General features: G+C 57.2%; 4 protein-coding genes across 4 annotated transcripts; 2 read left to right on the top strand and 2 right to left on the bottom strand.

Annotated features, from left to right (window-relative positions):
• Positions 1-730: 730 nt before the first annotated feature.
• Positions 731-3,766, bottom strand: EV422DRAFT_549039 (ATP-NAD kinase-like domain-containing protein). The gene has a single exon (XM_053071695.1). It carries the CDS (start codon positions 3,342-3,344, stop codon positions 1,098-1,100), a length of 2,247 nt encoding a protein of 748 aa, XP_052920553.1. The 5' UTR covers positions 3,345-3,766; the 3' UTR covers positions 731-1,097.
• A 564-nt stretch (positions 3,767-4,330) lies between these two features.
• On the top strand, positions 4,331-5,434 carry EV422DRAFT_510476 (uncharacterized protein; the record flags this gene model as incomplete). The annotated part of the gene is made up of 4 exons (XM_053068932.1): positions 4,331-4,503; positions 4,560-4,706; positions 4,894-5,132; positions 5,235-5,434. 4 exons carry the CDS (start codon positions 4,331-4,333, stop codon positions 5,432-5,434), a joined length of 759 nt encoding a protein of 252 aa, XP_052920552.1.
• Positions 5,435-5,988: 554 nt separating this feature from the next.
• On the bottom strand, positions 5,989-8,018 carry EV422DRAFT_370657 (ArgK protein-domain-containing protein). Its single transcript, XM_053066725.1, has 9 exons — positions 7,649-8,018; positions 7,498-7,580; positions 7,381-7,423; positions 7,184-7,306; positions 7,061-7,118; positions 6,777-6,990; positions 6,622-6,702; positions 6,463-6,545; positions 5,989-6,395 (listed from the first exon to the last, which is right to left on the bottom strand). Exons 1-9 carry the CDS (start codon positions 7,926-7,928, stop codon positions 6,254-6,256), a joined length of 1,107 nt encoding a protein of 368 aa, XP_052920551.1. The 5' UTR covers positions 7,929-8,018; the 3' UTR covers positions 5,989-6,253.
• On the top strand, positions 8,010-12,677 carry EV422DRAFT_549016 (integrator complex subunit 2; the record flags this gene model as incomplete). The annotated part of the gene is made up of 15 exons (XM_053071694.1): positions 8,010-8,263; positions 8,345-8,434; positions 8,548-8,631; positions 8,724-8,776; positions 8,851-9,049; positions 9,134-9,220; positions 9,292-9,356; positions 9,435-9,561; positions 9,639-9,767; positions 9,841-10,047; positions 10,134-10,561; positions 10,646-10,839; positions 10,920-11,987; positions 12,084-12,237; positions 12,332-12,677. Coding segments are annotated over exons 1-15 (3,291 nt in total), but the record flags the coding sequence as incomplete, so codon positions are not given.
• Positions 12,678-12,885: the final 208 nt, after the last annotated feature.

Below are 12,885 nucleotides of genomic sequence, written 5' to 3'. Positions count from 1 at the left end.
GCACGGCGAGGGGGTGCGGTTCATATGGAAGTGAACTGGGGCAGATTACAGATTACGAAACCGGGGGCCACAAACGGCGCCCGCCCGGCGCTTTTTTTTCTTTTCGTTTCAAACGGGTTCGAAAACAAACCCCCCGGGATGAACCCCACCCCCACCCACCGAGAATGGACGGACTTGATATCCCAACCCACTTTGCGGTTTTATCGCGTGGGGTGTTTGAGAGAATACCCCCCGCGGGGTGGATGAGACTACACCCCACTGTGCCCGCCTCCCCTACGCACCCACGAGGCGGATCAAGCCGCGGTGCTGTGCCCCCCATGGTGGTAAATACGATCCATTCTTGGAGATATTGACCATGAGAAATAAAGCACGCACACCTTTAGCGGGGAAGGGGGGAACAGACAGTCGGTGAGTTGAGCGTGGGGGGCGGGGTGGTCGAAGGAGGGAGATTGTAGTTCACCGGGATTTCGGGAGGCGGGCGTAGCTTGTTTTTTTTTTCGGACGTACTGGCTGGTTTTTTTTTGGATAGGGGGGTAGGGTATTTCCTACCCGGGTTGCCTGTTTCTGGGGAATGGCCGTGACGGGGGTTATGTATTTATGTGAGTTCTGCTTGTTGGGCGGGTTTGTATGTACTGTACTGTACATGTGTATTGTATGCGAACAGAAACGTGAAAAGGGCGGCTGGTTGGACGACAACGATGCAAGTCAGAAACCCCCCCCTCAAAAGCATTGCACGAATTTTTGGCTCAAAAAATGCGAGTATTATGAAATGAAAATAAAGGTGTAGGCCATCGTGCGAAAATAGATGAGGGTGGGGGTTTAGCCACTCTAGCAGAGAAAAAGGGGGGGGACACAAAACCATATTACTGTAAATCTAGGGCAGCTAATCCGAAGGACGCTATCTATGAATGAACCCTACGCCGTAAAAGTTGAGAGTCCATGGGTACGCCAAGAAAAATAGTCCACGACACTATCCGTGACTGAGTTCGTTCACAAGAAGCCGGAAAGGTGAAAGGGGTACGTGAAGTGTTGCGAGGGGTGTGCGCGGAATTGTTTGAAATAAAGGTGGGTGATGATGTTTGGAGTAAAGGGGTTTTTCAGACTTTCTTGAGGAAACTGTTTCGGAACGATTTGGACAGCGATTTCTTCTTATCCGCCTTTTCCCCGTCAGCCGTCGTCGTCGTCGCGGTCGCGGTCGTCGCAGTGGTGCGGGCAGTCACGTCCGTCGCAACCGTGTTCACAGTCATCGTTGACGCGCCCATGCTCGCCTCTCCCAACGGCGAAGCGGTTCCCAAAACCCCCCGGGAATCCTTCGACCTCAAACTGGCCCTCCCACTCCCCCTCTCACTCCCATGGGGAGTCAGGCTCCTCTCCCTCCGTTCCTCCTCAGTCTCGACCCCGCTCTCCGTCTTCCCCACTACGAAATCCACGCCGGGGTGGATACCCTCCCCCGTTGGTCCGGGGAGATCCGCTTTATGCGCTTCAAGGTCCGAGACCAACCGTGAATGGCCCGGGTCGTTGCCGATGAGTTTGATCTGGAAGGCGCGGGTGTAGGTTAATGTGTGCGCGTTGGAGACCTCGTAGAATTCACCATCGATCATGGCGTGGAATCTAGAGTTTGGGTTGAATTCGATGGTGTATGGGGACGCAAACTGGCCGACGCGTTGGAGGTGTTTGCGGCCGAAGCTGAATTGTTTGCGGAAGTAGGATCTCAGAGATGCGATTCCAAAGACTTCCAACTTGCCGTCGTAGGCCGTGTGGGGTGTCCAGTGTTCGATATCTGTGGGTCCGCGTTGATCACGGATGATGGAGCGGGACATCTCCGCGACGCCCCAGAGGTCGACATGGCGGCCCCACATTCCCGGGATGTTGGCGATGACCAATTCAATGGGTTCATGTGTGACGCGGAGCTTCTTGGGGCCGGTGAGGTCGTAGGTGTGTCCGTCGGCGGTGAGGGATTTGATGGAATCGGTGATGGGGGGTGCGCCGTGGAGGAGGACGCCGATGGATTGGCGGGCGTATTCCATGGCGTTCATGACGCGGGAGCCGCGGCGGTGTTCTTCGAAGCCGACGCCGACGCGGCCTTGGAGGCCCAGGGAGGAGTAGTTTGACATTTTGCGTTTGAGGTGGGTTATCTTTTTCTTGCCGGCTTCGCGGATCCAACCGCCAGAGTGGGTGGTCATTTCGACTTCCCAGATGTCGAGGAGGGTTTTGTACCCGTTTAAGCGGTCGGTGACGATCTTGTTGAGGCCATCGAGGTGATGCCCAGCGACATCTTTACCGGAGACGAAGCGGCCCCACCCGAGGACCTGCGAGAGGTCGTTGCCCGTGCCAAAGGGGATGACGCTGAACAGGATACGCTCGTCGTTAGAGACGTCGATGCCCATCGAGATGAGGCCCTCGACGACGCCCATGAGGGTTCCGTCGCCCCCACCGGACCAGACGTGGACCTCTTTGATCATGGGGTGTTTCTTGAGGACGAGGTTGAGCAGACGGAGACCGGCGGAACGTTCTTTTTCGTCGAGGAAATCGTAGACTTGGACTTGGACGTGGGGGTTGTCGCGCATTCGGTAGTGCTGCACGTTCATGTGCACGAGAGGTGAGCCTTGCTGGTTGCCTGAGCGCGGGTTGGAGAAGATGAAGACGTAGTGGGTGGGGAGCACGACGATAGCCTCATGCAGATCGTCGGCGGATGTGATCACGGACGCAGCCTGGGATTCGGCGGTGAGTTTGGGGTCGTTGTGGCCGCTTTGCACTTTTACGGATGTGGTGCGGGCCGCGCCAGGGTAGGAGGAGTCGTTCTCGGGTCGCTTGGATGTGTGGGAGGATGGCAGTGGGTCGTCTTTTGCGGCGGGAGCGACGGAGAGGATGCCGTGTGGGTGTTGGGCGCTGGAGTTGAGGAGGGCACGGAGTTCGGGGTCGTCGACGAGTTTCTGCTGTGCTGCGACGTTTGTAACCGCGGTGGATTTTTCGATGGTCGGGCGGCGGGCCAGGTTTACGGGTGGGGCTACTAGCGTCTCCAGGTCGGAGGTGTCTACGGACGCTTCTGCGGTGTCCTGGGAGGGGGTCTGGACGGCTGTGTCGATTGCAAGAGTATGGACGCCGTTGGAGGTAGTGCCGACAGCCTTTTCCTCAGTGAGATGGGGAGCCAGGGGGAGGCCGAAGGAGGAGGAAGTCGAGGCACTGTCTCCATTTTGAGAGTGCTCGACTCCATCGGTGTGGCCTTCGTGGGTTGCTGCTGTTGAGGAGGTGCCGTTCTGCTGTGCTGTTGCACTCACCGACGAGGGTGTCGTCAGGTGGGAAACAGCGGCGTTGAGGAGCGAGACAGCGGCGTTGGCAGCCATGTTGTCGCGGGGGGGTTGGTGCCTATGGTGGGAATGGGTGCGGGCGCGGGAGTGGAGGAAGGCCTTTCGTTCCTGTTCTGTTCTTTCCTGGGAACTTTCCAGACAGCGAAGGGAGTGGGGGGGGGAGTTTGCAGCGGGAGTTTTAAAAGTCTCTTGCGTTTGGGTGGGTGGGAAAGGGGTGGGGGTGCTTGCCACTTGGGCGCTGCTGCTGCTGAGACGGACGCGCAGAGAGCCATTATTGATGCGCAAACGCCCACAACTCCCCCCTCCCGGCGCAGAGAGGGAGAGAGAGAGAGAGAGAGAGCGGCTTTAGGGTCTCTCTCTCGTCGGAGTAACAGGGGAGGAACCATGAACGCCCAAAGAGGAACGAGGAGGGGGACCGTCTCGAGATCGAAGCAACACCCAGAGACGATGGGGAAAAGCCAAAAAGCCTCCAGATCCATCCAGATCCACGCTAAATTCATAAAAGGAGAGAGCCGCCTGCCTCCAGGGGCTCTTGAACCTTCCCTCATCACAACTCAGATGACATCTGCTCTGAGAAGAAACCATGCCCCTCCACGCTCACTGATCATCATGTGCAAAATGCAAAATGGCAAAGTGCGTGGGGGACGCCGCGAAAAAAACGAGGGTTGGGGTTTCCGAGGTGTTTAACAGTCTGGGAATGAGAAGAGACGCGTTCCATCAGTCGAATCTTTCAATCATCAGCCCCGCTTCCCTTATGACGAAGCTATTAGCCCAAGTGGCCCGCCGCCCAACCACGGAATCACGGATGAGATCAGAGAGCCCCCCCAGAGTGGCCCCAAATTGACATGTGCCATTCCTAAAATCAAAAGCCCCGATATAACCGTGCCTGGCTTTCCACGTGACACTCTTCCCACACAACCCCGCGTCAACGAAACTTCCCCCGTTTCCCCTCTCCACCCGTTTCCGCAAGCTTCACCTTGCGGATAATATAAGCGCAAGTCTTATCTGCACTCGCAAATCCCATGCCGGCCGTCGCCGTCGCCGCGACACCTGTTTCCGTCGAACCGTTCGTGTCCGTGGCGGAACGCCGAGACCTACTCCGTGACTGCGGGTTCTATGTGGACCGGTTTCACAACGACACCCTCGGGCTGATACCCCATGACTTCGAAGTCGCCCCTTACAACACAATAGACAAGTCAGTCTCCGCGCTGCTCGCTAATGAGATCCGCCCTAACCCTAACCCACAACAAGGGGAACACGTTTGAAGCAACTGCGAGAGACGATGACGGTAGTGGTAGTGAAGATGACAAGGCTGATGGGCGAGCTGTGGACTGTCTTGAGATGGAAGGCGGATCTACGCCAATGGAAGGACAAAGCGGAAGCGGGGGTATGGGAGAGGTGGGCGCATTGGGGAGTTTGGATGCTTTCCGGCACCAAGGTCATCGTTCGCTTGCTGTTGCTGCCGACGAGACCGAGAGGCGGGCTTGGTCGGCAGGTGGCGGCGGTCGGAAGGGTGGACTTCCAAGAACTACGTTTGTCCCCCTTTTCGGTTTGGCGCAGGACGAGTTTCATGACGCCACCACAGGCCCTTCGAAATCAAGCCACGATCGTATGCAAGCCTACGAGGACTTGGTAAAGTCTCTCGAGCCCCCAAGACTAATCCGACCATTGCTTTCGACCGTTATCGTACTGCACTTGGAACTATGTACTCTCTGGCCTTGACATGCGCGGAACACGAGTGGGGACTCCACGGTGAACGCGAGAACACCACCGGCCTCACGGTTGCATCGCCCATAAACGCAACCGCTGTAGCTCCATCGGAATGTATGTACTCCGCACAAGAAGCCAGCTACACACATGAACCCGCCATAAGGACTCATCATACACTTAGTGTTGTACGAGCGCTCGTTCCTTGTCTCGCCTCAGGCTGCGGCTTCCCCGGGAGGCCGGTTGCCCGGATCCCACTTGACCGTCATACGACTTTCGCGTATGTACAGCCTTCGCGTGCTCTGTTGACACCTGGCATTAATGAATTGGTGACTGCACAGCAAGCGCAGAGGGTGGCACCCTCAAACAGGGTGGAGGCCTATATTGCCTCCGCCTCCACCTTCCACCCGAACCACTAATGCGCGCGTTAGACTTTCGACATGAACAACTGAGAAATCCCGATTACCGCGCGATCTTCCGTAGTCTGCTCCAAAGGAACGATAATGAGGACGATGACGCCCAAATAAAGGGACTCGCGTGGCCGGGGCGTGGAGTGGTGACGCAAAGCATGCGTGGAAAACCACTGTACAGTCAATTAGCAAAAAGCTGTCTCTCCTCGAGAGTAAGTCAGTGCCGCCGACGCGTCTCTCCGCCTTGCAGAACGGTCATTGACTTCAATTACAAGGAGAGACCGCTTTTTGCTACCTGACTGTACACATGACCCTGTCCATTTCAATGCAGCTGCCGTGTCGCGACTCGGGAAATGGGGCGCACATCGATGGCGCGAAAAAGCGCACGAAGGGGTAGCCTCGATTGTCGCTGATCCAGTGGAATGGCGGGGTGGCTTGTGCCAAGACTGGGAAAGTCTGGGTGAGGGAGAGGGGACGATGTTGTAGAACTTTTGCGAGACGTTATCGGATGCGAGCCTTCACAAGCTGATCAGCCTGCCAGCGCTGCCACAAGCTTGTCATCGAACGCGTTCACAGTCAGGTTCAGACATCCCCCGACCGGAAAGCAGTCCGAAAGCTATGGATTTCGATGTAAAGATTCATTCGCCTCAATACGCCCCGTCATCCTACAGCTCCGTCTATCGCTACATTGAACTATAAACGGCCTACGCCGCGCGCTAATGAGAAATTCATATTGTAATGTCCATCCGGCACCCTCCCTCCCACCCTGGCAGTATCTTCTGAAACCCCCTTGCATAGCAGATGTTCAACATGTGCCTTTGCGAACCGTCACTTGACAAGCCCCGACCGCTGCCTATCTATAAACTCATGCAGCACCTTATCAGCCGCTTGTCCCGACGTGAGGAGTCCTTCATACACCTGGGGTTCCAGGGTGTTTATCATCTGCCGGACGGGTTTGTCGGTTTTCAACCTAGATATCCCGACGTCAAACGAGTCAGTCAACGCCGCCGTCTTCTTGGTGGGCTTTTGTTACAGACCTCCACATCAACTCATCGTTGATCTGCCGCCACATCCAGTGCGTTCGTTGTGAACCGCGTCGCTTGTACAGCTCCCCTGCTGACTGTGACGGAACGATTGCAAGAGTTGCTAGTGAGAAGTTGCTCTCCAGTAGCCCGAAAAGTGGATCCTGTACATACCTCGCTGGCATCATAGAATCGCTTCATCGTCTCCCACGTTTCCGGAATGTTCTTGCCTCGGTGTGACGACACCGGCAGGACCTGATAGAACCCAGTTATACATATGCGCGACGTCACCCCCGCGTTCTTCATTCGGCATCGGTACCGCGCCGCACCTCCGGTCGCCACCCTTCCCAATTCCGCGTAACAAACTTAAGCGCACTAAGATACTCCATAACCGCGACTCTGGAAGCAGGCTCCAAATCGCCATCGCTCTTGTTGACCAGGATCAGATCCGAGAGCTCCACGATTCCCTTTTTCATCCCCTGCAGCTCGTCCCCTCCTCCTGGCGCGACGAGCAGTGTGAAGAAATCCGTCATCTCTGAGACCCTTGTGTGAGACGGTGAGTGGCCTGTTCCTCTATTGTTGAGTCTGTGCGCCACGTTGCTCACTGGCTTACATGGTCTCTGATTGTCCGACGCCAACCGTCTCGACCAATATGATATCATAACCTCCAGCTGTTAAAGAATGGTAGTCAGTGAAGGTTTCATCTGATATATGGGATTCCGGGTGGCCCACATACCTTCACACAGAAGAATGGCTTCATTGGTGTTCCTTGCTACGCCCCCTAGCGTGCATGAAGACGGCGATGGCCGGATGTACGCCATGTCATGCCGCGACAAGTCGGGCATGCGGGTTTTGTCTCCTGTTCGTCAGATGCAACGCTTTGAGCCACTGCGCAACAGGAAATGACTCTCCTCCATGCGCCAGCGCTTTTACCTAAGATGGATCCACCCGTACGGGAGGATGAAGGGTCCACAGCCTATGCAGAAAGAAGAGTGGCGGGTTGGAAATCATCCCTGCTTCCGCAGCCGGCGTTCGGCACGTGTAACATACCAAAACTGCGACTTTGTGACCCTGCGATATGAGGTATAATCCAAACGTCTCTATGAAGGAGCTCTTTCCCACCCCGGGACTCCCTGCAACGGCCAAGAGTAAGCTCGCACGTCTGCCCCCATTCACCATCTCTCCACCTCCTAAACCCCACCTGACAGCCCTATCCGAAAAGTAGTCGGCAACCCCGACCCCTTCCCACCCCTCGCCCTCTTCCCCAGCTCCAATACCATCGCAAGCAGCCTCTGCGCCTCCTGCTTATGGTCGGCCCGGGACGACTCCACGAGTGTGATGGCTTTCGCGAGCGCGTGCCGATTGCCTTTGACGAGGCCGTCGAAGAGGACGGGGGCGCTGTTGGCGGTGCTGATATGGCGGCAGCGCGGGGTGGAGCGCGAGGGCAGGCGGAAGAGGTGGCGGGAGTGTTGCCACCGCATGGTTGGTTGGTATTTTCCTGTGTCTGGTGGTTGTAACTTGGACGAGATGTGGGTTGAATCTGGAGGTGAGAAAGGGCAAGAGGGAGGAACGACCTCGTGACAATCGCCGCCTGTCTGGCATGAGGTCTGGCATCGCCGACAAGGAATGTCCAGTATATATACAACAAGCCGCAGAACGGTTACCTCGGTTACCGCCCACCGCTCTCAGCCTGATAAATAGCGTCAGCCATCCTATTGTCCGCTATTGACTTCTCTAAAGTCCCGCTCTCGAGTCAATGCCTCCATTTCGGGAGCTCGAAGCAGGCACATGCCGTCTGGCCGACTTGACCCCTCAAGTATGGGATAATGAGTGGTGGTCCAAACGTTATGAACCTTCGAAAGAGGTCACTCATTACAGTTTTTTTGAATACGGGCAGGACGTAAACCACATTCCGTACTTCGTCGCCCAGTACGATGATCTTGACCTTGCCGTGCAGGTCCTGTCCGAGAGACTGCCTGTTGAGCAGGTATGAAGGTTTCGCCCCTCCTTGGATTCCAGGCCAGGGCTCCAGCCTTGAATGGCGGTATCGATCGGCAGAGGATAACGGTCGGATTTTTTTGTTTTCCCCCCGCCCCGTAGGTAGCGCTGATAGCCAGTTACTTCCGCGCGGCCGCGGCGGATGCGGGAAACGTGTGGGAATGGGCAAGGGGAAGTGGCGTGGATGTAAGCTACCCGAATTCCGATTTTGGAAATAGGGGGATGGGAGGGTTTGCATCAGAAACCTGACCACTTCTGGTCTTTTTTTGTTTGCGAAGGATCAGGTGTCCGTTGACGAGTTTCACCGGGGAACCTCGACGCAGCGGATCATGTACGCAGCACGCTATATGCCCCTCGTCAAATGCTAGCATGTGTGTATAGTAGCTCATGCTGTTACATCCCTAGCTACACCCTCCGGACCCTCCTCGCCATCGAACGTCTGCATGAATCTCCCGCCCCCACCGCTGCGAAAGATGCAATGCACATAGACCCTTCCCCCGCTGCGCCCCCACCCGCGATACTGCGAGACGAGAAAGCCGGAGAGGAGATGGTCGCTATCTTGTTTGTATGTTGGCGGAGACGGGTCGAGGGGGTGGGATTGGAGGTGGGTGTTCCTTCGGGGGGGGGATGCATGCTGGCGATTGTGATTCGATCCCTGGGGGGGTTGACATATGGATTCTGGTGCTAGAGGTTGGTGAGCGCGTTGCTCCATTTCCCGTCGCCGGCGAAGCATGTTGGGTGGCTTGTGGGGAATGCGCCGGGGTTATACATGAAGGTACGGGAGGAGCGCATCCGTCAGGTGTACCGATAGGAAGTATTGTTGACGAAGGGGCCCGTGTATCGCAGATCGTGCATTCGATACTCGACGTATTGAACGGCGCCAAAGTCGCGAGACTCTCGTCGCCCGCTAGGTGAGAAATCGTACCCCTTTCGTACGGGCAGTTGAATGCGGGATGCTGATCGATCTAACGTGTGTTGGATGCACACAGCGACAGCCTCCTCGCCCTGGCGCGTCTCGCACCCCACCACGCCAGCTCGATCCGCGCGCTGCTGACGACCCGACGTGTGCTGCCAGCGGTGTGTCTGCAGTTGACGCTGGATTATTGTCGGGATGAGGTGGGGATACCCTCGGGTATTACGTATACCGGAGTCGCTTCTTACTTTTTTTTTGGTATTGATTTGATGCCCCGTAGCTCGCGTACCTGAACGCAACGTTCTCCCACCACCCAACCCACCCTCCGTTCCTCCCCATAGCACAGCGCGACAATCCCGCCCTCGTGACGCAGCTCGCTAGGCTATCGCGGTCCATCTTCTCATCCCTCGTATGTTCCACCCTTTCCCCCCCGCATCTTCTCGTTTCCTCGTCGTCTCCTCACAAACACATTCACAAAACAGGCTAGTCACGCAACCCTCCCATCAAAAGACATCTGCATCCGTCTCCGCGCCCTGTGCGGCCTCGTGGGCATGTGCGGGACCAAAATCACCCCGGAAGACGTCGAGCTGATCGTGGCGGTCGTGCACGCGACGGATGAGGAGTCGTGCGCAAAGCTGTGTTTGGGGTTTCTGTTGGTTGCTGCTGATCAGTTTATGCGGATCTCACATGTAAGTTTTTCTACTCTCTCTCTTCAACCCCTCATCTCTCTTGGTGAATCCAACATGGGGTTTTTTTGTTTGGGTTTCTCTCGTAGACAATCTTCACCAAAACCCTCTACCACCTCATCTCCCTACCGACCTCCTCGCTTTCCCTCATGGTCGTCGTCTTCCTGCACACGGGCCAACTACCCGAAATCTCGCGCCTGCTGCTCACCTCGCTCGGGATCCCCGTGACGATGCCGCGGGAGGCGTTCACGCAGTTGCGCGCGCAGCATATGGTTCCGGAGGAGCGGCTTGCGCGACGCGCGTTGGTTGTGCCGAGGAGGGAACCGAACAGAGGACCGGGGGATGGGTTGGATGAGTTGAGCGTGACGGTGGTGTACCATCTCCTGAAGGCGGGGGTGTTTGTGAGAACAGGCGTGGATGTCGCGGCGTGGGTTCTAGGCAGGGTTCAGGCGTGTGAGGAGGGAGACGGTGGCGTGCATCCGCTTGTGCCGGGGATTGTGGAGATCTATGTTGAGAGGTGGGTGTCGGTGGCTCATATATTTTTCACGGATGCCCGTACCCGGCTGAGATATGTCATCCTTTTTTTGGGTCGTGTGAACAGCATAGCGAGCCATCCGGGGATCATAACCCCCATACCCGAGATGGAGTTACGGAAGCTGTTCGCTGGCGTGGATGTCAAGGTCCAGTTACGCCATGTCGTTGCGTTGCTGTATGTGTTGCTGTACGAGAAGATGCGCAGGGAGGCGCGGGCGCGTGCTGCTGCCGGGTTTGGAGGGAATCCGGACCCCCTCATCGGTAAGTCGGACTATCTATGGCCCACAACCTGTCTGTCGTGGCATGTACTACGCAACTGACATCCCCGTTCTTCCCCACAGAATACAACCTCCCCAACCTCCCGCACCTCCGCATCCTGCAACACTCAGAACAGCTGAAATCTCCAGTCTTGCACTCCCAGCTCGCGGGCCTACTCGCCGCCCAACGCCCCGAACTGCTCACCGTCACGGGTCTCATCCACGCTGAGGATGTCCATGACGCGGTGCCGCCGGTGGGCGTACGGATGGCGGAACTGGGTCGCAGTGTCGCGGGCGCCGTCCCAACACCCGTCGTGATCAACACCGACCTTGTGGACGCCCTCATACGAGCGGAAAACACCGACGCGCTGTGTGAACTCATGGATATCGTGGACGCGTTACAGACCCCCGACGTCGTGGCGTGGGGTAAGGTCCTCATTCACACTCTTTTGCCGCGGCTGTTAGCCGCCACCGACGTGGCGAATCACCCAGAAACATGGGTTAAGGACCCGAGAGTCGTAGCATCCCTCCAGCGCGTCTGGAACGCCTTCTTCGCCGCCGAGCCCGGGCCCGCGTGTGTCGCGACCGTTAACGCGCTCCTGCCCTCAAAAGCCATCCCAAACTCAACCAACGATTTGAAACCACACAACATCCGCCCACGGCAGTACACAGAACACGACCTCACCACCGACCCGCTGCTGCTTTTCAAGGTGGACCGCCGCGCGTGGTGGGGCGAGACGACGGGTGCGGTGTTGGCGAGGACCGTCGAGTGGGTCGTCGGGGCGGCGCGGACGCGGGGTCTGAAATCGTTCGCCGACGCTTCGAATTCCCCAACGAGCACCAACGGGAGAACGAACCCGGGAACCGTGTTTACCCCCGCGCATCTGGATACGCTGGTCAAGTTGCAGGAGAGCGCTGTCGTGCAGATGCTGGTGGAGGTGTGTGGCGGGATCCGTGGGCACCTGACGAATTCCGATAGCGGGGATGCAGCGGACACGGACGTGGAAGCGCGGATAGAGACGCTGCAACGACCGGTCATGGCCTTCATCCACCAACTGTTCATCCACGACGTGACGTATGTCCGGCTGGTGCATTGGCAGATGTATGACCAGGCGTGGGTGAGGGATTTGGTGCGGGGGGTTGAGAGTATGCGTATGTATCCCTGCTTGGGGTGCTGTGAACCCTTTCGTTGTTTTGCACACGTTCGACGTGGGTCCCCTAATGTCTGTTCCTTGTTTTTGGAAACAGATGTCTGTTTCGACTTTATACCGGACTTCATCCGCGCCGCCTCCGCTGAGACGGCCACCAGCGTGACCACCGCACGACAACCAGATTTGGCGCGGCAGCTGTTTGCGATACAGCTTGCGGGGTGGTTGGGGGAGAAGTATCCGATTGAGACAAGGTGAGTTTGGTAGGGCCCGGTAAAGGCGTTCCTGATTGACTCATATTCCCATATCCACATATTCCCTAATTCACTTGACTTGCCCGTATACTAGCCTAACGCTCACAAAAACCCTCATCCTCCCGACCCTAACCCACATCCTGCACCCCCTCGCCACCTTCATAACCCGCATCAAAACCGACCCCACCCCCACCGACATCCCGCTTCCACCCATCGACCCGCGCGCAACATCAGCCATCCCCGTCCTAGTCAACATCGCCCGCGGGTTCCCGACGCTCGTAGGCGACGTGGGCGGGGTGTTGGAGAGTGTGCGGCTGAACGGGGATGTCGGGGAGCGACTTGGATTGCATTTGCATTTCCCGGGTCCCCCCACCACCCCCGCACCGTCACGGCGCCCTAAACGGCATGCGCGCAAACGGATTTATCACCCCTACCAACAACCCACCCCCCCAACAGGATCAAACGCCGCGGTAGCGGTGACACGCACACAACTCCCGCTCAGCCGGATCCTCAGAGCGCACCTGGTGAAAGTGCAGGCGGCTGTGGAGGAGGCGTGGACGGCGATCACGGGCGAGGGCGGGGTGTTGAGGATGGGTGAGGAGGGGCTGAATAAGAGTTTGATGTAGAGGTGGGGGACCGTCACCACGT

Source organism: Fimicolochytrium jonesii (assembly GCF_025526975.1).
Source record: "Fimicolochytrium jonesii strain JEL569 chromosome Unknown EV422scaffold_50, whole genome shotgun sequence".
NCBI lineage: Eukaryota > Fungi > Chytridiomycota > Chytridiomycetes > Spizellomycetales > Powellomycetaceae > Fimicolochytrium > Fimicolochytrium jonesii.
Note: the sequence above shows the minus strand (reverse complement) of the source record. Positions and strands in the feature narration are given on the sequence as shown.

Coding starts and splice junctions, on each gene's coding strand:
- EV422DRAFT_549039 (XM_053071695.1), bottom strand. CDS start 3,344: ATGGCTGCCAACGCCGCTGTCTCGCTCCTCAACGCCGCTGTTTCCCAC.
- EV422DRAFT_370657 (XM_053066725.1), bottom strand. CDS start 7,928: ATGCGGTGGCAACACTCCCGCCACCTCTTCCGCCTGCCCTCGCGCTCC. Junction 7,307..7,380: donor TACGGGTGGATCCATCTTAG/GTAAAAGCGCTG, acceptor TCTGACGAACAG/GAGACAAAACCCGCATGCCC. Junction 7,119..7,183: donor AGCCATTCTTCTGTGTGAAG/GTATGTGGGCCA, acceptor ATTCTTTAACAG/CTGGAGGTTATGATATCATA.